This window comes from Urocampus carinirostris, chromosome 11, assembly GCF_059441175.1.
Source record: "Urocampus carinirostris isolate Australia breed hairy pipefish chromosome 11, RoL_Ucar_1.0, whole genome shotgun sequence".
NCBI lineage: Eukaryota > Metazoa > Chordata > Actinopteri > Syngnathiformes > Syngnathidae > Urocampus > Urocampus carinirostris.
The window spans coordinates 40,076,919-40,100,855 of NC_142359.1; the positions used below are offsets into that span (position 1 = coordinate 40,076,919).

Sequence of the window (23,937 nt, forward strand, 5' to 3'; positions counted from 1 at the left end):
TATGTATATAAAAATATATTAAAAAGGAAAAAAACACATACTTAAGAAAGTTATTCATCAAGTGTTGACATTTATTGAAGTGACCAAATACAGCAAAAGTCTCAAACTCGCAGCCCGTGAGCCATTAGCGGCCCTCAAGGTAGTTTGGGGACCCTGACATAATATGAAAACTTAATGTTCGGGTGGCCGGTGCGAGTTTGAAAGGGATGCGTCATCTGAGCTAATTATTTAGGCAGCACTCAAAATGTACTTACTAATGCAGTGTTTTTCAAACTTGTTTGAGCCAAGGTACATTTCTTTCACTGAATCCTTCACCCAATGACTCCTAATGAGATGTTGCAACACATCAGTTGGGTGATCGAGGGGGCTAGGAATCCCCTCCTTTGTATCAATCTCCCAGAAAGAGTTAAAATGTGAATGTGTTTGTGACTCTAGCCACTTCCCATTAGGGGAATATGGCTATAGATAGATTTAATTCAATTGGTCAATAAATTGTTTGTTAGAATAATCTATTTTCCCACCCATATTCGCTACACATTTTACAAGATTTTTTTGCTGTACTTCCACCTTGTAAATCAAGGGAAGTGAGTCTGGTGATGTGGTGCAGCCTTATACTAAAAAACATTGAAACAATGAACGCCACCAACAGAAACTGGAGCTACTGAAGCTCTCAACAAGATTAAATAATGAAAAAAATCGAGCCAAAAAGATTTTTACCAACGAAAGGTACTACAGCTTTCAAGGACACTATGGTACGGCGTTGAATGCATCCATAGGCAACACAATGAGCAGGCAATCCCTTAAGATTTTTTTGGGCTCCGTCCACATGTAACGTAAGATTCTGATGGTCTGACCCGACTAGCTTAGGCTCGAGTAAGGCACGCAACCCAAAGGGACTTCCTATCTAGTGTTCTGTAAGCATTTTTTTGTTATTTTTTGCCTCTGGACAACTGAGGCTTGTTTTGTAATCTTTATTGAGAAAAAAGTCAAACACACTCCATTTAAAAAATTGCATTGCAACGTTGCATAAAATTTAACCAATTGTACAATGAAACAAATACAACATTTTAAAGAAAAATAAACATGCCAGGGGGGAACCAGTTACATAGAATACCAAATTATTTACAAATATTTTTAGTTCTAATAGCCTTTTGGTTGAGAGAACGCTTGATGGAAAATATATTGTTCTATTTCACATTGAAAAGTAATAAAGGATTTTTTTTCCTGTGAATTTAACATTCACCTAAAATGATAATTAGATTGACAACAAAGGTTGCTTTTGGCTTTGATCTAAATTTATCAGTGTCAAATAATCCAATCACAATGTCTTTCCAAAATATTTCAAACCCATTGTCAAACATTTCTGTGGCGGTATCTACGATGTACCTGCCATTTTTAGTGTGATGTCATTTTACGGAAACACGTTTTAACAAATATACCTAACTAAAGGAAAATGAAACATAGTTGCCTTCAGTATAAACTCGGTAGGCGTTCTAGCTGCTCCTAAGAAGGATATCGTTTGTATTTATGTTCTTTTGTTGTGAAGTCTTAACCGGATATTGAGTCAATTCAACTCTGGACCAACTACTCAACCCAGAATAGAAGGAGCAACATTGCAAGATTTGTCAACAAAAGAAGAACTCCAAAAGACTGATTAGTTGTCTCAGAATTGTCTGAATTTCTCTTCTGCCTTCCACTACAGGTGAGTTTGACTTGTTATTTGATGCTTTGTTTCGACACGTTTGGTCTAAATGTGTCGAACATTATAGGGTTGTCCTTGTTTATTACCAATCGAAACAGAAAGTAGGTAAAATTAGTACATAACCCTATGTTTATTCCTGTATTATGATTTGATTATTATCAGAAATATGTTTGTCATTGCTAACTACTTCATAAACTTAGTAATAATACATAGTAAACACGAAATTTCTTCCACTCACTACTGTCGGTGTTATGCCACCAGCCCTTTTTTTGGTTAAAAAACTCTTTCTTAACGTTAATTTTCAAGTGGACTGTTTGAAACGTGACTGAGTCATCATGAGACCTGCTGACAGATTTTGCCGCTTCAAAGAGTTTTTTTAAAGGGACAGTATGTAATATTTAGATTAATAGCTAGTGGTACTAAAAAAAACTTGCGTTCGAAAAATTACCTGTAATAGGCAAAATACGTGAGGAAAAAACTTTTTTTCTGCAATTACAGTGGACCCCCAGGATACGATATGAATCTGCTCTGTAGTGGTAATCGTAAAGTGAAATTGCTGTATAGTGGAGGATGGAAATGTAATTGGCTAGTGCCTTTCGAACCCCCCAATGGCCCAGATAAAAACATTAAAATAACCAAATATTTTTAGAAAATACTACTAATGTGTTATATATGTGCATATGATGATAAATTGACTGCATTTTAATAGCTCTTTTTAAGTAATCTTGTATGTTACAGTTAATAAAACTATTCTTTTTGTAAGTTGTCCCATATTTCTTTATATTTTTAATTAATTTACATGTTATACAGGATACGAGGTGTAGTAAAAAGTTGTGTATTCAAAACAATTTAATAGACAATTCCACTCAGGAGTTCGTGGGAGGTATATGTCTGTATTTAGTCTTGGGGAGGCACATAGTTAATGAATACAGTAGAAAAATACAGTATTGAATCGCCAACTCGCAAAGTCTTTACGAATCATACAAGATTCTGAACTGAATGAAGAAAGAGAAAGGCTTTTGGGGGAAATTCAGCCTATAACAAAATATCTGCATTTTTAGGATGCCGTGATGCAAACCATATGATTTGGACCAATACCAGACACTCCAAAGTTGGAATTTTTTATCTTTCTGGGCACGTAAAATTAGTTGTTGTTGATGTCATATTGTGGGGAGAATGCAGTAATGAGGGGCACAAAGAACATCATATTCCACACCATAAACTGAAAACATTGTAAGGCGAGGAGTGGAGGACGCGGTTTCCCTGGGCTCTCTTATATTATACAATTAAATAATACTGTAAGTGCAGAACCTTTTTTTCCACATTATGCGTTCAGAGAAACTTGAACTTGTAAAATTATTTTCTCTTGGAAAATGTAAATTTTTGAGATGCAACAACTTATTAAATATTATTATTACTATTATTAATATTAAGCTCTGGCAACTAATTTAGATAATCGATTTGTTGTGTCATGTAATTTATGAGCAACTAAGTATGTTAGATCAATGCAAATAATAGTGCACACAATTCTGTTGTCACGCTGAGAGGTTTAGTACCACTTAAGTCTGGCAAAGGGTGGCAAGACTGTTTATTAAAAAAAAGTTATCACACATGGGTCTTTTTCTATTGAACATTGTATCACTACAAACAAAATTGCCATGAAAGTTTCAATTTTGTAGTGTTTGACTGTTTTATCGTGAAACAAAGTTAACAATTTCTTAAAATGAAATGAAATGATCTGCATTTATATTGCGCTTTTCAAGTCAATGAAGACTTCCCAAAGCGCTTTACAATGTGTTTCACATTTACCCATTCACACACTCACACACCAATAATGGCCGTGCAGCCATGCAAGGCGCCAACCTGCTTAATGGGGGCATTAGGTGTCTTACCCAAGGACACTTCGACATGTAACACGGAGGAGCCGGGATTCGAACCTGCGATCTCTTGATCCCAAGTCGAGCGATATACCTTATGAGCTAATGCCGCCCCATACGGGAGCAGAAAGTGCTCCCGTATGGTACAGCGAAATAAAAAATAAATAAATAAATAAATAAATCAAGTAAAAAGAAAAATACTAATAATGACAATAGGCTGATTCTGAATAATATTATTTATTTTTATATATATATATATATATATATGTAATTTTCATATTGTTGTTTATCATATTCAAATTCTAAAAAAACACTTATTGACAAAGTTTTGAAAAGCGGGTTCACATTTTTGATATATTTTTTGTGGATGAAAAAAATTGCTACAAATAAAATTAAATTTATTGTTTTTTCTTTTTGTGTAGTGTGAAAAGTAATAATATAAACTGATCTTTGGATAAGAGTATATTTCATATTTGAAAGTGTATAGCATATATTTGTATATATTATTTTATTGTCAAGTTAATTGACAGACACTTTTTTCCATTGGTATATATTATAATATTATAGAATATTCTGTTGTTTGGTGCACTATTTTTCTATCCGTCCAAAACTTCAATATTTGAAAAAAGAGGAGGAAATTAAAAATGGAATATGATTCATTGATTAATCTAAAAAATAATTAAACGATCTTTCTATTATGAAAATTATCGTTAGTTGCAGCCCTAGTAAATTTCACAAGCTGATTTACGTACACATACAAATATTAAAACGCAATGTTATTGGCACACAGATAGAAAAGAAGGATAGAGATGCACAGTGCAAATCAAAGAAGTAGCAAGACTATGAAAATTGAACAACATTTAGTGAGGCTTAACTGTACTGTTTTTGTGATATTGAAATAGTTACAATATTTTATTTTTCCTCCAAGCCTCATGGCATCAGGTGGTCCCATGATGAACGGGGAAATAAATCACTCCACCGGAGTAATAACGCCGGAGGAGACATTGCAGCAAATGAATATTCTTATTCTTGAAAATCAAAACCTGAAAGGTGAGAGGAAGTCACAATTGTAAGTGTTATTATCGATAAACTGTGAACTTCACCTTCTTTCAGAGGCTCTGCGCCAGACCAACCTGACGATGAAAGAGCGTTTTGAAGATCTGTCTTTGTGGCGCGATAGACAGCGGGAAGAGCGAGTCTTTCTAGAGACGAGGCTCGGGGAGGCCAGGGTTCGAATGGAGGCCCTGGTGCTTGAAAACCAGGAATTGAGTGAGAAACTGGCAGAGGTGTCAACATCAGCTAGTTGTTTGGATCTTACACGAGTGAGTGACCTACAGGAAATTCTCGTTTTATATATGGATGTACACCAGAGTTTATTTCCTTTCTCATTTTGACATAACTTATTTTTAGCATACACTCCACTAAAACAATCTTATCTTATCAAAAACGTGAACGTTGTGATCCCATTTTTAATCAGGGACCGTAACTCACGACTATTTTAATAGTTGATCAGTCACTAATTATTGAAACGATTAGTCAAATAATTGGATAATTATTCATTTTTTATTTAATTTAGAATGAAGCTGATGGAATTGAGTGGCAAATGATAATAAATACACAAATGGGTACAATGAAAAATGCATCTTTTATTGAACATATTGTGGATTTGTACAAAGATTTAATAAGAATGCCTTATCTAAAACCAATTAAGCACAGTGTGTGGTCAGTAGAAACAGAAATCCATAAATAAACCTTCATTTTTTTGGGCCGGACAAATGAATAATGAATTAGAAAATAAGTAAACATTTTTTATTCCTTTAAACCAAAAAATGCTCATACGCAGCAGTAGAACAGTAAATAAAACCAATATTAAGTGCATTTTGTTAAGTACATTTAGCCGTCAACTGCAAAATCTAAAACAAAAGAACTTAACAATTCTCAAAAGTTTGAAATCAAACTGTTTTAACAACTGACGTTTGTCGTATCGATAATGTCGCGGGCTGCATGGCTGCCACTTGCAGAAAGAGGATAAATGGTGACTCTCTTCTTCGGACTGCATGCATTTAATTAATTTCAAATACATTTTTAGGCACAGTCTTGCATGATATTCAAGGTCACTTTTGTAGTAAAACATATGCATATAATTTGACTTATGCATGGCATCAAAAAAGTAACGGTTCCAATGTTACTTGAATTCGACCGAGGTGAGTGAGATTCTGTTTTGTTCAACTGTTTGACTTGCTTTCTATCTAAATAAATGTCTGTTTTGCAAAATTTCCAATAGCCTTTTCTTTTCGCTGTATCGAGGCTAAAATTCCCTTAAATTTTAAAAGTTCTGATACGCACACTTGATGTTGACGGTGTTATTTCTGTTTGCTTCTGCTTGAGACTGAGACGCTTTATTGCATGTGCAACTCCCATCAGAGATTATAAACATGTAAGATGCCTCACTGTTGGAAAAACGTGTCGGGCGACAATGGAATTCACTCGCAGCTATTTCTAGGATTGATTTTGGTCTACGGCGTCGACTAATCATTGCAGCCCTATTTTTAATGTCTATTCCAGGCAGCAGCCTCAAGTCATAAGAGCGAAATAGATGCTTTGCGTGCTCAGGTGAGCCGACTGCAAGCAGAGAAGAACGACCTGGTGGCCCTAAACTCTGAGTTGCAGCTGAAGGCTGAGCAGCACTCCCATGAGGACAGCTTCATTGAGATCATCAACGTGTTGGTAAGATGAAAATTATGTCTTTGTCATGATTGAATTCATTAACAAAAGCGCAATAATTAATTCTAGTAGTTGTTGGATGTCTGTTGAATTTTATTATTTAATATATCTAAAAATGCCCCATTGACTTTAAATGCAGGCAATAATCTGATTGGTTCCATAAACGTTCTGCAATAGTAGAAACCTTTATTTGTTACTCTATAATACATTGAAATAAAAGTGCTGTACTTAATAAACTTTCTTTTGTTTTTTTGTTTTACAAATACCTTTTACACTATCAAATTATACTTTTTTTATTTTTTCAAATAACTTCTGTACTGTCAATTTATAATTTAAAAAAGATATTCGTTCTACTACATTGCACTATTTACTGGTTATATAAAGTTTTATTGGTTGGACAACTTGGGTAATTGTGCCGATAGATCAGTTTTCATTGGAAACCTGATTTAGGCAAAAATCTCAATTTTGGCCCAAAAATGTGAATTATGCACCCATGTTTGTAATGTGACGATAAACGGCATTATTATATTTTTGCCAGTTTTGTTTGGCTGGCCATATTAAAAATTGAATAAAGATGAATTCTAAACATTTCAAAACGATCCACTTTAATTCAGATGATATTTTGTCGCTACCATGTGGACAGAATTTGGAAAACAAAAACATGGCCTTATAATACTTTAACCTCCCATTAGCATGTGGGCAAGTCAAACTATCTGGGCAATAAAAACATCTTACTTTGGGTGCTTTTGTCAGTCCAGAGTTTTGAAAATCGTAGTACTTTCTGTGCTATAAATGATTGCATGCAAAAAAATATTTACAATTCGATTTTACCACACAGACAGACACAGATCATCTGAAAACAGGCAAAAAATATTAATTAAATTAAGTGAAACAAAACGCAAAAAGATCAGCAGTCTCTTAAGATTGAAAGATACAGTGCACTCTGCTTTTGAGCAATCAATATCAATAAAATGAGTCCAAATTTGGCTAATTTTTCAGCTTTTTATACATCCCGTACTTATTTCTTGTTTTATGTCTTCAGTGTTCAACTTAATTATTACCCAACACCTACAGAGCCCTTTCCATTTTTGTTAACAATTGTGACGTAGTCAAGCTGCACATGCATTGTTGAGGCAGATTGGTAGAGTTCATGTCAGTTTATAGCAGCCTATTGACCCAAAAAGATCGTAGACCATAGATAGAAACAGCGCAAAATAGAACAAAGTGTGTACTAGTAGCAAGTTAGCGACTTTACTTTAGTCACCAAAGTAAAAAACAACAACAAAAAAGTTCTTTCGATTGGCGCTGAATTTCTTACTTTAAAGGTATGAGAAAATTTGGAAAAAAATAGCCTTGAAAGTCCTTGAAGAGTGCTTGAATTTGGCAATGAAAGAATTGTACAAAGCCTTTGTTGGGCATTGTTAACACACACCTGGTGGAGAATATATTTAATCTTAAACTTTTGAAGGACACCTCAAATTACACACCCCACCTTTAAACTTAAGTGATTAATGGTACACTGACGGTTCAAATTTCCATTTTAGTTGGGCCATATTTTTCAAGTAAGGCATGTGTTTTTTCAGGACAAGGGCGACTGCTGCATTGAGGCCGCGGGCGACAGTGAGAAATGTCCCTCCGCGGGCGTGGTGTTGTCCCGTCTGGACAGCGAGGAGGTGACCGTCAGCCGCTTGCTGCACTCCCTCAGGAACGAGACCTATCGTGCCGAGCAGCTGCAGGCCAAGCTGCAGACGACCATTGGCGTGTAAGGCGCAATGCAGAAATTGATATCATGTTGTGCAAGACATGCATAAACCGGGCATTCAAATTATTATGCAGGATTTTCCATAGAACAGTGCTTCTCAACTGGTCCGACTTGGGGAACCATCCCAGCATAAATACCAGACGCGACCCAAAATCGAGAAGAAAGTAATAACATTTCTCGAATGTATTGAATGAAAATATTGCGCTGTTTAATCGGTGACAGTAATTTTCATTTTCTTTTTCTAAAGTGACCAGCCAAATCCAGGCAATTTCAAATGTCTCTTCAAAGTAGGGGTCTCATATTTGTGCCCCGGGAGCCAATTGCAACCCTCCAGGAGGATAGTTTACTTTGAGAATTAAAGGGACAGTGTGTATTAGCTTTCCACTAGATGTCGCCGTATTCTGTCGTGCCACCGAAAATGAGCGCTAAAAGCACCACAGAAGGAGAAAAAATACGGGGACTCAAAGTGACTAAAATGAACCTTATTACTTTTGAAAAAAGAGAAATAAGAAAATAAAAAATAGAAGAGAAAACAAATAAAAATAGAAAAGAAAATAAGGGCAGAAAAAGAAACATGAAAAAGAAAGTAAAACTCAAGAAAAAAAGGGAAAAATCAAATAGAGAAAACAATCATTTTCAACTTATTTTCTTTATTCTTTTAATTCATTTCTTTTCTTTCTTTCCCATTTTCATTCCTTTTCTCTATTTTCTTTTTTTTGCTTACTTTCCACTACTTTTCTTTCTATTCTCGGCTTTTTTGCCTCATTTCTTCTTTGCTATTTCTTAATCCTCCTTAAAAAATAATTTTCCTTTTTTTTTGTCTTTGAGAAAGGCTGGGTAAAAATTGGAAGACAAAGTGCTTTTCGCTCACTTTCAGTATCTATAGTTAGTAGTTTTTCTTGGACTCATTTTTTGGTTTCACAACACATTACAGTGGACACATTATAAACACTGTCCCTTTAACAACAGAGTGTTTTTTTATCAACATTGTTTCTGTGGAAAACCCCATTCGGCCCAACTTTATCTGGACCCTGGCTTCTGCGGCCCCCAACTCAATTGAGTTTAAGATCCCAGCTTTACTATTTACTATTATTTAGCGACCCAAGTAGTAAAAACATTTCACACATTAAAAAAAAGTATAAATGTAAATTAAAGGGCAGCACGGCGGCGCAGTGGTTAGCGCGTGTGCGGCACAGTTCTGAGGTCGTGGGAACTTCCTGCGTGGGTTCAAATCCAGCTACCGGCCTTACTGTGCGGAGTTTGTATGTTTTCCCCGTGCTTGCGTGGGTTTTCCTTCCGGGCACTCCGGTTTCCTCCCACATTCCAAAGACATGCATTTCAGGTGAATTGGTTGGTCCAAATTGTCCCTAGGTATGACTGAGCGAGTGAGCTGGTCCCTGCGATTGGCTGGCAACCAGTTCAGGGTGTCCCCTGCCCACTGCCCAGAGATGGCTGGGATGGGCTCCAGTCCCCCGCGACCCTAATAAGGATAAGCGGTACAGCTAAAGAGATGAGATAAGATGAGATATACATTTAAATAATAAGCAGTAATACATAGATTACACATAAACGTGCATTTGTTAAATACTTGTTGGTTGAGTAATTTGCATTTATTTGACATAGTGATCAAGGGTATGAATAGCTCAAAACAGCACAATGGTGGATTTCTTCCTTTGAAGATAATGGCAACACTGGAACAAATGACTTTGGAGGTGCTTGAAAAGTGCTTGAATTTGGCAATTAAAAGGGTGTACGAACCCTGTATAGAGCACAATGGGAAAGATTGTTATTTTTGTTGAATATGAGTTAATTTGAAAGACCTGCCTATTTTCATTCATATAAAGTGGTAGCCATTTTGTTACATCCAGTTGCTCAGCTGACAATCAATCACGCTTTTTGAAGTTGAGCAATAATTTGTGCTTACCTGAGTATCTGTGATGTCCCTTAACTATTACAATCGATGCTCCCTCCTGTGGTTAAATAAATTGGAACTGTCTGCTTTATTTACAATCCAAAATAAATAAAATAAAAATGCTGTGTTTAGAATTTAAGGCACACATACAATAGAAAATAATCAAAATGTTTTGGGGTTGGCTTGAGTAAACATACAAAAAGGCATTGACTGAAAACTGACACCTTTAGACGTTTTGGCTTTCATTATTCACTGCTCTCGTTAGATTTAGACGTCAATGGCAGTTAATGAGACCACGTGAAATGACCTAATAGCTAAAAGGTTATTTTACGTGCAATATATTTTTAAATTTAAAAGAAATTGGAAGGATATAGCATTAACAAGCCTTTGTTTTTCAGAAAAATAACATTACTGTAGTTATCTTTTGCAAATTATAATGTAAAAACCCTGCTAAGATTTGTATTTGTTCTCATGATAACAGTTTTAATGTGTTTACATGAATTAAGATCATGACAAAAAATAGCATACTAATGGTACCCATAAGGACTGCTTCATACACATGAATAATATAGGTATTCTGTTTAAGAATTAGCCATAAATCCTGAAAGACAAACTTCTAGACACTCTTCCATAGTTACTAAAGTCAGCACCAATATTTAAATCTAAGCTTAAAATACACTTTTATTCTATAGCATATGAATAACCTATATTTTATGTTGACAATATATGTGTATCTGTGTATTATTTGCCCTCATGTAAGTTCAGGTGATGGTGTCATAATAGTCTGTGGTTTGCAATAATCTGTGGTCTGTGCCGCCCTTTGAGACTCTCTGTGATGAAGGGCTTTACAAATAAACATGACTTGACTTGACTTAATGTTTAGTATCCAAGCAGCAAGTGTCCTCAAAACTTGTAACCTTTTTTTTTAAAATTTCGAACAGAATAAGTACAATGGAGGAAAAACGGGCACCTCATGTTACCGCAACAACGCAAACCAGCATGCCAGGAGAGAGCACAAACACTTCAGAGAATGACCAAGTATGTATTTATTTACTGTAAAGTGTGCATGTGTGAGCTTGAGCAAACTCCCACTGGTTTAGAAAACACTCATTTCAAAGGAATTATAAAATACCTTTTTTTAAAATTAGGCACAGAACGTGTAGTGTCTCATCCCCCCCCCCCCCCCCCCAATCATGCACATATGTTTCAAAATATTCCATGAGCCATGGATCTAGACAGTTTGACCTCATATGCCCAAAGGCTTTGACGTCGCCGGATGACAACGAGAACCAAAACAATGGCGCCTCTCGTTGAAAAACAAATGGCGATTTTAATAATCAGTACATAGCGCTCATTTTTTCTTTGAGTAATTTTAACTTTGCTTACTGTGTTGCTCGGGGACTTCTGACTGTTTTGACCGAGTTGAGTGCTTTAATCATCAAAACCTGCGTATTTTTTTTTGCCAGTTCGCCCCGTTTTGGCTGCTCGCCATTTATTGTACCAATACAGCATCCACCTGTGATACAACGCCTAGGCATCCTCCCCAAAAACTACCAAAACTTTTCTTAAAACACTCAAAACCTTTTTGACTAAGTAACATGTGAACAAATTTGGTGACCTGCTTTCTAAGGTGCTTCACATGACTCACAGCTCATGAGTTCAATGACAAGACAGGTTGTCTTAAATGCATTGTCTCAGAAAATAATTGGAATATACAAATGACATATATACATACATATTATAAAAACAACACGTACATTTTTCTCATATTTTGTATGTTTTAGAATTTGGGTATTGCTTTAAGTCACCGAAATGTTTGCCTCTCTTTTCAGGTTGCATCCAGGTATATCAAATCCCAGATGATGTCCGTGTTTAAAGATCTGCAGCAGGCCCAGAGCAAGCTGGACGAAGCGGAAGGCATGAAGAGGAACCTGCAGGACCGGTTTGTTTGCCCGTTTAATAACTCCCGTGTTGGCGAGCGCTTGAAATCTACTCTCGCAGATGTCGCGAGCTGGAGAATGACGTTGCCGTCTTGAAGGCCCAACTGGCCGACACGCAGGCGGTGAAGGCGGACAACCAACGTCTCAAGCTGCAACTGGACAGCATGCAGGCGCAGAGTTTATTAGCGCAGAGGAGAGCTGGGGAGGAGAGGTAGGCCCGCGCATATTCACAAAAAGGATAGCGGCACTGTTGTTCGCATTTAACAAACTTAATGATCTATTCCACTCAGAAACAACTTAGCCCAGCTGAAGGACACCTACACAAAATTGTTTGACGACTACAATGAGCTTCAAGATGAGATGAAGAGGAGAGAGGTAATGTGCGAATGGAAAGAATGTCCCTTCTCCAAATCATCAAAACTCTCAGACATGCAGACGCTTCTCTCTAAAGCACAGGTGATAAACTAGCAGCCCGCAGGCAAGGTCAGGCCCGCCAAGGGTTTTAATCCAGCCCGCAAGACATTTCAAAAAGAAGTACGAGAGAAAAACGAGCTGCAGTTTTAAATATATCCACTTGATTTCGCCAAAGCTAGGCGCCACTCACAAGGCAACTGCGGCTGTATTTCTTTCTCTCTCTTTTTTTCTCTTTATTTTCTCTTTCTCTCCCTTTCTCTTTTTTAGCATTTTGCAACGTTATTTCTTTTTCGTTTTTACTCATTTTCTTCCTCTCCCCCAGTCTGTCTCTTTTTTTCCTCATTTTTCAATGTTTCTCTCTCTCTCTCTCTCCTTCCCTTCTATTTGCTCTCCTGCTCTCCTTTTTTTCTCACTTTTTCATGATCTTCCGCAATAACACACTCTCTTTGTCTCTCTTTCTCTAGTTACTTTTCTCTCTTTCGCTCCTGTTGTTTCTCTCTTTCTCACTTTCTTTTTATATTTCTTTCTCTCTAGTCGTTTTTCATCTCTTTTTTCTCTCTCCTTTTTTCTCATTTTCTCTCCATTGTGCTTTCTCTATTTCTCTCTTTCTCCCTTTCTCTCTCTCTTTACCTCTCTCTCTTTCTTTGTCTCCCCTGTCCTCTTTCTCATCTGATCTCTCTTTCCTTCTATCTTTTTCCCTCCTCTGTTTCTTTCTCTTTTTCTCTTTAATCTACTAGTCTGGCCCACGTGAGATTTTTTTCAGCATGTGTGCCCCCCCATATAAAATGAGTTTGACACCCCTGCTCTAAAGAAATCATGTTCTAAAAATAGACGTTGGAAATCAAACAGTCATTTCAGCTTTACTATATGCATTGAGAATAAAAAGTATTTGATCCCTTGCTGATTTTGTTGGTTTGACAACTCATAAAGACATGATGGTTAATTACAGTGGAACCTCGGTTCTCGACCATAATCCGTTCAATTTCTTTGTACGAAAACCGATTTGTACGATCACCAAAGCCGTTTTTTCCCATTAAAAGTAATGTAAAATTGTTTTAATCCGTTCCAACACCCTGAATGTTTATCTTGAATATTTAACGTAAAGCTAACCCAGGCTAATCGTATGTTCGCGTTAGCGTAATCTTCCGTACGAAAGATAACGCTTACATGAACGTGTAAAAATAAAAAAATCAAGTCGTTTACACATCATTTAGCACCCAGGTCTCCACAACAAGTGGTGAGCGGTTAAAGGATAAAGAAAATAATTATGAATAGGATTTCTTACCGGTCGGCAGAAGCCATGCTGTATGTATAACAAGATCGGAAACTCGCACACCTTCTTCATATTTTGCTATTATTTATTTCTTAAATGCAATAGTTGTACGCACTACTCCTCTTTTTTCACCTGTAGCAACTTTGCTGCTTGCACCAACCTTCTTCCAAGGCATAATTAGGGGTTAAAACACTCCCTTCACCGCTTTTCAAGTCAAGTCAAGTCATTTTTATTTGTATAGCCCTTAATCACAAATAGTCTCTAAGGGCTTCACAAGTTATTACATATAAGAAGTTTAGGTTATTCGTATGCTATAGAGTAGAAGTGAGTTTTGAGCTTAGATTTAAACATTTCCACTGAGGTTGCCGATCGGATCTCAGGGGGAAGAGCATTCCACAACACCGGTGCCCGGATGGAGAACGCTCTCGAACCAGCGGAACACTTCTTGGCTCTTGGGATCACCAGGAGACCGGCGCTCTCGGAACGAAGGCTTCGGGCCGGGACATAGGGGGAAATCAGATCTGAAAGATATGAGGGGGAAAGTCCATGTATGATTTTGTATAGTAACAGGAGAACCTTAAAATCGCATCTTAGGCTAACAGGGAGCCAATGCAGGTCAGCCAGAATTGGGGTGATGTGATCGTACTTTTTTGTCCTTGTTAAAAGCCTCGCTGCAGCATTTTGTACCAGCTGAAGACTCTTGAGTCTGGTCATCGGAAGACCGGAAAGTAGTGCATTACAGTAGTCGAGACGGGAGGTAACAAACGCGTGAATTATGATTTCCGCATCCGACTGAGAAAGTACAGGACGAATTTTAGCAATGTTACGGAGATGGAAGAAAGCGGTTCTAGTAATTTTCTTCACATGTGTTTGAAAGGACAGATCAGGGTCGAAAATGACACCTAAATTTTTAAGTGAGTCGCTCTGTGTGATGTGGCAATTGTCTATGTTCACAGCGGTTTTAGAGAATAAGTCACGGGACTTAGATGGACCAATAACTAACATTTCAGTCTTTTCAGAGTTAAGACGCAGGAAATTGAATGACATCCACTCTTTTATCTCAGTGAGGCAGGCCTCCAAATTTCCACAGTTTAGTGTGGCAGATTCCTCCATCGGGAGATAGAGTTGAGTGTCATCTGCGTAGCAATGGAAACTGATATCATACTTGCGAATAATATCACCTAGTGGAAGCATATAAATGCTGAAGAGAAGGGGGCCAAGCACTGAACCCTGCGGAACACCACAAGTAACACTAAATGGCTCTGATGTCAATTCGCCATATTTAACGCAGTGTGTCCTATCTGAGAGGTAGGATCTGAACCATAATAGGACGTTTCCTGAGAGACCAATCCATTTTTCCCACTGTTCTAGCAAGATATTATGGTCCACTGTGTCAAATGCAGCACTTAGGTCCAGCAGCAGCAAAAGTGATGATGCGCCCGAGTCCATTGCCCGTAGGAGATCATTGGTTACCTTAATCAGAGCTGTCTCAGTAGAGTGGTTAGCCCTGAATCCTGATTGCATTGATTCAAAGAGATTGTTCTCGGACATGAAATCATTCAGCTGCTGTGCCACTACTTTTTCAAGTATTTTAGAAAGAAACGGTAGGTTTGACACAGGTCTATAATTACATAAGTTATCCGGATTAAGGTTGGGTCGTTTCAGTGTGGGTTTAATGACGGCGGACTTAAAAGCAGCTGGAACTACACCTGAGGAGAGTGATATGTTTAAAATATTTAGAACTGAAAAACAAAAACAGAAAAGGAGTGCGCATTGCCGTGACAACAGTTCTTCACGAGGGGTGGGGGCAATCTACACTCGTACGCCGCTCAGCGTTGCCCCCTAGCGTACCGGCGTTCGGACTCCGTTTTTTTTTTGAACGAAAAGCGAAGCAAGAATTTCTCAATTTTTGGTCGAGAACCGATTTGTTCGAACTGAGAGGCGTTCGAAAACCGAGGTTCCACTGTAATTTTAATTATAGAAGTGTTCTAACAGAGAAATACAAGTAAATAACTGTATAAAGAATATATTTTTATTAATTTCATTTTATTGAGGGAAATGAGTTTTTGATGCCCTAGTACAGGGGTCGGGAACCTTTTTGACCCAAAGACCCATAAAAGCAAAAAATGTTTTAAAAATAAGTTGAGAGAGCCACATCATATATTTTCAGACAAAATTGAAAAAACTGCCAAACACACTCTCTAGACAAAAGCTAATTCTTCAGCACATTTTATTTCACTGTGTGTCATTTGATGATTTTATGAAATTATAATAATGCCAAATCCTGTATCCCAAACCAATGTAAATAGGGCGGCAGTGGCTCAGGAGGTAGAGCGCTCGTCTTGGGATCAAGAGATCGCAGTTCGAATCCCGGCTCCTCCGTGTTACATTTCGAAGTGTCCTTGGGTAAGACACTGAACCCCTAAATACCCCCAATAAGCAGGTTAGCGTCTTACATGGCTGCACGGCCGCTATTGGGAAATATGAAGCACACTGTAAAGTCTTGACTTTAAAAGCGCCATATAAATGCAGCTCATTCCATTTCAAATATGCCATTTACAATTTGTCTTCCACCTTCAGTTAAGAGTGTTGAGGCAATTTTTTTCCCTGAAATTTGTCCTTAATAACGGTTTCAAAATAATGTGCATGCAAAGCTCTATTGTAAAAATGTCACAAATTACTGCAAACGATAAGTATATCGACATATTCACTTTCGGTGTAGACTGCCCTTAGTGGGAGAGAAGGAAGTGCCTTGCGCTGTGTACAGGGATCCGCCCACCTGTACTGCTCACCCAATCAAAGTCAAATGCCAGCATTTTTATTTATCAGTTTAAATGGTTTCTTATCGAACTTCTGCGTTAAGTTGCTTCGGCTTTATATGGACCAAAATCAGGATGATATCACTTGACTTTGGAACGCCACAGAGAGATGTGCAATAGTTACATTTTATTTCGGAGCCATATGTACTCATGAAAAGAGCCATATATGGCTCCCGAGCCATAGGTTCCCTACCCCTGCCCTAGTATGTATTGGGAACCCTTCCACAGACCTGTTAAGCCCCCTATCCACTACACTGCTCTGGTCTTCGCCGCCTCGCCTGGCCTCTTTCGCCGTCTCTCCCGATACCTTCTCCATTATAGGTTGGTGCTGCGTCTTGTCGTCATTTCAGCATCATATTTGGTGCGAATCTTCTGCTCAAATCACACTCACTCTTAGACAAGGGACAATGGATAAACTATCACAATGCAGAACAAAATGCATTATTCAAATCAGTGTTTCTATCAATTTAGGTAAAAGTAAGTGTGATAATAAAATAATAACTTATTTTCTTATATCATCTGTTCCAAAGTTTTATTGGAATTTTGATCCGGGACACTTATTGACTAAACAATCATTGCACTAAAATATACCGCAAGTGTCTAAGGAGATCAACGGTTGTACACAAATATACACAGTAGCTCTTATTGTATCTCAATTTCATGCACCTCATAGTCCGGTATACCTTTTGTATGAAAAGACATGACAAAAGAACGTTTTTTTTGGTGGGTCCGCCTTATAATCTGGTAGTGTGGGAAATGCGGAATCAAATAGGAGTCGACAAACAATGTGTATTTAAATGAAACATTACATGCCAGGTGCTAATTTAATGCATGCATTTCCATATGGGAACCAATTCTGCCAGATTAAGTCTTTCTGTAGCTCAGCTTAGATTCTCGCCAATATAAGTGTGACTCTCATACAGGGTCGGGAAGCTTTTTCACCCTGAGCGGCATAAAATATATATATATTTTTTTTCTGGGTGAGAGAGAGCGAGAGCGAAGCACACAATATATTTTAAGACAAAGTTCCACAAAACCGCCAACCCTGCTCTTCAGACAAAAGCTAAATCTTCAGTGCACTTTGTTTTAATTTCAATTTGAAAATTTGTTGAAATCTATGAAATGATACCATAGCCAGTGTCAAAATCAATATAAGTATACCACTTAAAATGTGTCGCCCTCCCCCAGTTACTTAAGAGTGTTGACTCATTTTTGTCCCAAATAATAGTTCCAAGGTGGGAACAAAGTTATTTTGTAAACATGTCACAAAATACTGCAAACGAGGATACCGACATATTTACCTTCGGCACGATGAACTCATTTAAGAAAGAGGGGAGCGTGCGCTGATTGCATAGCTCCGCACATACCTACCGCTCACCCAATCAAATAGCTCTGGGTGGTTTGTTAGCGTTTGCAGGTTGTTCCGTGAGTTTTCATAAAGTGTCTCGAAAATGAACATAGATTGTTTAATGAGCTCCAATATTAAAGATTGGCGATGTACAGCCAAAACAGGGTCTGTTGGTGTGACACCCTGACTGTAAATTCTAGTTGACCACCAGTGTGCCACGACACAGTAATTTACTGTCGTACTGTGCTATGGGTAATTATACAATTTGTGTGCCTGTGCGCACTAGCAATAGCTACCTTTTATCTGGATTTACTTTTACCAGAGATGCAGCACAAACTGGTGGTGTCCCGCGGGAATTTTACGTTGAAAAAATGTGCATTGGCTCAGAAAAGGTTGAAAAACACTAGCTTACATTACAATTGGCTTCGCTAACGCTTAAAGTGGAACAACAAAGAAAATTTGCATGTCCTCAATTTAGTCTCTGAGACAGAAAAGAGCCATATATGGCTCGCAAGCCATAGGTTCCCGACCTCTGCTTTAATAAAAAAATGTCCTAAAGAAAAGTGATGGATGTCTTTGTGGCTTGTCACTCACCACGCTACTGCAGGCAAAACTGGTGGAAAGGGAGGTACTGGATGATGTCCAAGGCCAGCTCAATGCTGCAGAGGAGGCCCTAGTCGCCAAGCAGGAGAACATCGACAGCTTGAAGCAAAAGATCTTCATAAAGGATAAGGAGATGGAGACCATCTCTGTCCTGAAGGCACAGGTCAGTCTTCAACAGCTGTCTCCGCGATGTGCATGTGTGTTTATTTTCTTTGTTTTGTTCAAACAGACATTTTCAAAGTCCTTGGGGCTAGTTATATGACCCATGATCAAATTTTTACTGGCCCGCGGCCTTTGTCATAAAATTAATAATATGTGGCCTGCCAGTAATGTTGACCGCAGTATAGTATGCCCTCCCATTTCGCCATGTCGAAATGGGTAGGCTAAATAAAAAAGCAAAGTTGACAGTGAGGGCTGCTGACAATCTGGGCATGAAAGAACTATGAGTTGTACTCTGATAAATCTGCCTTTTTATGGATGAGTGGCAAGAAGAAAACCCTTTCTGAAAGTCAAATGGAAATGCTACAAAGGCGAGTTAGGAGTTTGTGACGCTGATCGCCAAACACTGCAAACCTTTCATGGAGTGTGAATTTATTAGACTGTTCAAAGAATGCCAGGCTAGATAGTCGACCCTCACACATTTTCAGCTTACCAAATCTGGCCCGCTTTCTGAAAGGTTTGGACACCCCTTGCCATACATGTTAGCATGTGTCTTGCAATACTACAGGGTGTTTTAAAGAATTGATATCCTTTAAACATGAATAATTAATCATTTAATTAAATATATGCATTTCCCTGTACTAATTCACAAGCAGATAATTTCTATATAAAAAGGGGACTGTTACCCAGTATATCATTCAGCATGTTTGGTAGGTGCTGGATTACTGACTTGTCGTATGATGTGTCTCAGGATGTGAATCTTTCACATATTCAACATGCTTTTGAATTTATCTTTCAGATTTGTAAGAATAAATCGTATGATCTTTAACATTAATACTTTTGTATTCAATTTGTCTTACTCGTGTACTTTGTGTTAAATCTACATCTGAAAAGGATATAACATTTTTGAAACACTCTGTATGTCTGTCTCACTGAAAACGGTAAATTCAAATGGATTTATTGTACTTGTCCTTTTGATACATCAAAAAGTCCTCTCCCAAATAATTAGATTTTGTTTAAAACATCCAAATATAGCAATTTCACTTAAAAGTCATGACAATGTTTATTTCTTCTTATGAGGAACTGCTTATCTTCACATTATCAATTTAATATTTTAAATGACTCGTTGGTTCGTTGAAGAAGATTAATAAGCACAAAAGATCTGATATTTGAGCATAATACAACAGCTTTACCTCACAGCTTCACCTTTTTTATCTGATGTTTGCCCCTCTATACAGGCCGAAGTCTACTGCTCTGATTTCTACGCAGAGCGTGCGGCGAGGGAGAAGCTGCACGAGGAGAGGGAGCGTTTGGCTATTCAGTTGGAGTATGTGAGGATGCAAAACAACCATCTGCAGGAGCAGATGAACTCTATAAGCCGGTCAGTAAGACCAAGAACTTAAAAACCACACCAGAATTTTTCAGATTAATTAGAACCATTCTTAGATGGGGATTACTAAGTGAATTTGCTTTACAGCAGGGGATAGGAACCTAGTGTAATTAGCTCTGAAGTCACAATACCCAAGATTAATGCACTGCAGTGACTACACACTATTTTATTATATTAATAAGTACTATTATACCTTTGTGTAATATACAAGTATTTGATTAAATGACATATATATTTAATATCCATGTAAAGAAAAAAATATATATTTACCTTAGTTGTGATGTTACTTGAGCTGGTAGAGTGGAGTAGCAGGTGGATGCTGAGGGGGGAAATGCCGTATTCAAAAATAAAACCGATTTGCGAATATCGACTCACATGCATTGTCATGCTTTGAGAAGATTTCCTTGATTTAAAAACGTATTCTTTATAAGAGTCTCAATCGTTGATTGGTTGCGGCCAGGCAACTTAGCGAGGGTAGCAATGCTTGTGCCTTCTTCATTATTGTTGATAAGCACAGGCCTCGTTTCCATGGTTGTCCTGTTTTTGCTTCTCCCTTTAACTTCACTGCTAGGCTTTAACCCATAGCAAATAAAATACAGTACAGAAATGCAGTATGGTATCCCTTACTGCCAGTCCTTACAAAACATAACTGAATGAAGAAGAATAAAGGCATTGTTGGATGTAGTTCAGCTAATATCATGTCTGCAATTTTATGATGCCATGAGGCAAAACAATAGCAGACCAGCATTTTTCTATGACATGAACCAATAGCAGACAAGAATTCTAGATACATCACTTGTCACACACATGACCACCGCAAAGTTTAAAGTTTTGGGGCACATAAAATAATGTGTAAATGTCATTTAAACAAGGACAATGCTGTGAAGTGAGGCTAAGAATTTTTTATCTACACCCAAAAGCAGGGGTCTATGATTCATTTGAGTTGGCGGCTGCTGGGTAAGGTTGGGACAAATGGGGTTTTCTACAAAAACGACACTGATAAAAACATTCCGCTGTTCATAAAGGGACAGTGTTTTATATTTGTCTACTAGATGTTGCTGTAATGTGTAGGGCAACCAAAAAATGAGTCCAAGGAAGACTACAAACTATGGAGACTGAAAGTGAGCAAAATGTATCCTCTGTCTTCCATTCTTTACCCAGCCTTTTACAAAGAAAGACAAAAAGTAAGGGAAATATTTTTTAAGATGGATTAAAATATAGGGAATAAAAATTATGAGGCAAAAAACAAAAATGGGGATAAAAGTTGGGACAAAGAAAGCAAAAAAGAAAAATGGAGAAAAAAATAAGAAAGGAAACAAAGAAAAACAAGTTAGAGAAATACTATACGACAGAAACTAAAAACAATCAATTTTCTCTTTTTTTCATTTATTTTTCTTTTGTAAATTTAAATTTTCCTTTTTTTTGAGTTGTACTTTTGTTTTTGTTTCTTTTTTTTTTTATTTTTTTTATTTTTTATTTTCTTTTCAGAAGTATCAAGGTGTGTTTTGGTCACTTTGAGTCTCCGTCTTTTCTTCTTTTGTCTACTTCTATTTTGGGCTTTTAATACTCATTTTCGGTAGCACGACATTTAGTGGGAAATACATACAAACTGACCCTTAACTTCTATATTAAGGCAAGGGCCTAATACTATCATCCTCTGGACTGCAATTGCCTCCCGGCTCATGGGTTTTGAGACCCCTGCTTTAAAGTGTAACCGTCATAAAGCAGGGATGCAATATCCTGGGGTCTACCGTTGCTAGCTTCCTTGATGAGTAGTGACCTTTTCTCGTGTTGTGTGTTTTCTCAGGCAGAGTATAAGTGATATGCAAAGACGACATGTTGAAAATCCAAACCCACAAGGGCCAGCTTTAGTATCAAGATGTATGTAGGTTTTTGAGCATGTTTTTTTATTTTTGAGAGAAAATACCTTCAATTTGCTAAGTCCAGTGTGTGTCTTACAGGTACTGACTGGCAGAATCAGGACATTCCTGAACAGGTTTGTCCAAAGTGCGGCAGCGGCATGCCTGATATGGACTCCCTGCAGATCCACGTCATGGAGTGCATCGATTAGACCCTTCGTTATTCGTGATTTACTGTATAGCTCGTATTTGCACTTTAATCTCAAAAGTCTTCCTCAGGTTGTACCTACTTTCCCTTGATAAGTTTAAAAACGTGACCGTGAGCAAAAGCCTGTTGGGTCGATCAACTATTTTTATGTTTGATGTCGAGAACTAGCAGGGTGAGATACTTGCCGCTTTTGTATTAGAGGGTAGGTACTTTCTTCTCAGGTATGGCGTTATCATATTATAAGCAGAATATATCAAGATGCTCATACATTTGGCAACTCGTTTAACAGAACACTATTCATGCAAAATGTAAGTTGACTACATTGTTCTGTGAATTTCATTGAATAAAATCTAATCAGGTTACATTGTTTTATTGCGATGAATGAAAGTATGTCAGAGCATTTCAAAACAATATAATACCTCAACCTGTTTTTCCAGCGAAATGTGAGGTCAAAAAAACAAAGGAACTAAATTTGTAGCACAATGGCCTTTGTGACGAAAAAAACAACACTTTTCCTGCCAATGTTTTCCTCACTTGTGGGCAACGGAAAAAATACATTCCAAAGAGAGAAATATTCAGTTAGTCTTTTAGTATTTGTGCACGTCACCTTTCCCAATGACAAAGCAATGGTGTCTTTATGCCTCTGAGTGAGACTTTGCTAAATTATCAACAAAATGGACATGAAGTGCCTTGATGGCCGCATTGAGCTCAGCAAGCAGGCCCGCGTCGACACAATTGTTGGACAACATCCACATCCTGTGGAGCTCCTTATGTAGTTCATCTCTTTCTTTCCAGACAGCTTCATTTGTCAACTGTGGGGCAAAAAGGCACTAAGTTATTAATTATTTATATATATATATATATATATATATATATATATGGGCAGCACGGCGGTGCAGTGGTTAGCCCGTGTGCGGCACAGTTCTGAGGTCATGAGATAGAACCTTCTGTGTGGAGTTTGCATGTTCTTCCCGTGCTTGTGTGGGTTTCCTCCGGGCACTCCGGCTTCCTCCCACATTCCAAAAACATGCATGTCAGGTGAATTGGCCGGTCCAAATTGTCCTTAGGTGTGAATGAGCGAGAGATTTGTCTGTCCCTGTGTGCCCTGCAACTGGCTCCCAACCAGTTCAGGGTCGACAACATTAAGTAAGGGACTGGTGCCAACTTCGCCACGACCCAAGAACTAGCCAGGGACCGTCCTCATTGGTGCCCCGAAGATTAAGAGATTCGTGAACCGATTTTTATTTATTTTTATTGACATATATATGTATATGACGTACTAATTTTCTGGTATGTTTGCCCTGTTATGGAATATTTATACAGTGAAGAAAATAAGTGTTTGAACACCCTATTTTGCCATTTTTCCCCACTTAGAAATCATGGAGGGGTCTGAAATTCTCACCAAAGGCACATGTCCATTGTGAGAGAGATGAACAAAAAAGAAAAATCCATAAATCACAATGCATGATTTTTTTTAACAACTTATTTGTGTGATATAGCTGCAACTAAGTATTTCAACACCTGTGTATCATCTTGAATTCTCACCCTGAAAGACCTGTTAGTCCACCCATTAGAAAACCACCTGCATTCCACATATCATCTTGAATCAGTTGCACCTGTTTAATGTCGTTAAGCATAAAGACAACTGTCTACCCCATACAATCAGTAAGACTTGAACTTGTAACATGGCGAAGACCAAAAAGCTGTCCAAAGACACTAGAGACAAATTTGTACACCTCCACAAGGCTGGAAAGGGCTAAGGAGCAATTGCCAAGCAGCTTGGTGAAAAAAGGTTCACTGTTGGAGCAATCATTAGAAAATGGAAGAAGTTAAACATGACGGTCAATCTCAATCGGAGGGGAGCCCCATGCAAGATATCACCTCCTAGGGTTTCAATGATTCTAAGAAAGGTAAAGAATAAGCCCGGAACTACACGACAAGTTGGTC

General features: G+C 37.8%; 1 protein-coding gene across 3 annotated transcripts; it reads left to right on the forward strand.

Annotated features, from left to right (window-relative positions):
* The first annotated feature begins 1,534 nt into the window (after positions 1–1,534).
* On the forward strand, positions 1,535–22,352 carry optn (optineurin). 3 transcript variants are annotated; one of them, XM_088348060.1, is made up of 13 exons: positions 1,535–1,702; positions 4,508–4,629; positions 4,693–4,901; positions 6,145–6,306; positions 7,887–8,065; positions 10,919–11,015; positions 11,810–11,919; positions 11,979–12,128; positions 12,208–12,292; positions 18,379–18,537; positions 19,772–19,914; positions 21,731–21,808; positions 21,885–22,352. In XM_088348060.1, exons 2-13 carry the CDS (start codon positions 4,512–4,514, stop codon positions 21,889–21,891), a joined length of 1,497 nt encoding a protein of 498 aa, XP_088204186.1. In that variant the 5' UTR covers positions 1,535–1,702; positions 4,508–4,511; the 3' UTR covers positions 21,892–22,352. The 3 variants fall into 3 exon arrangements, with proteins under 3 accessions (XP_088204186.1, XP_088204185.1, XP_088204187.1); XM_088348059.1 differs by having other exon boundaries at positions 21,731–21,804; XM_088348061.1 differs by lacking the exon at positions 21,731–21,808.
* Positions 22,353–23,937: the final 1,585 nt, after the last annotated feature.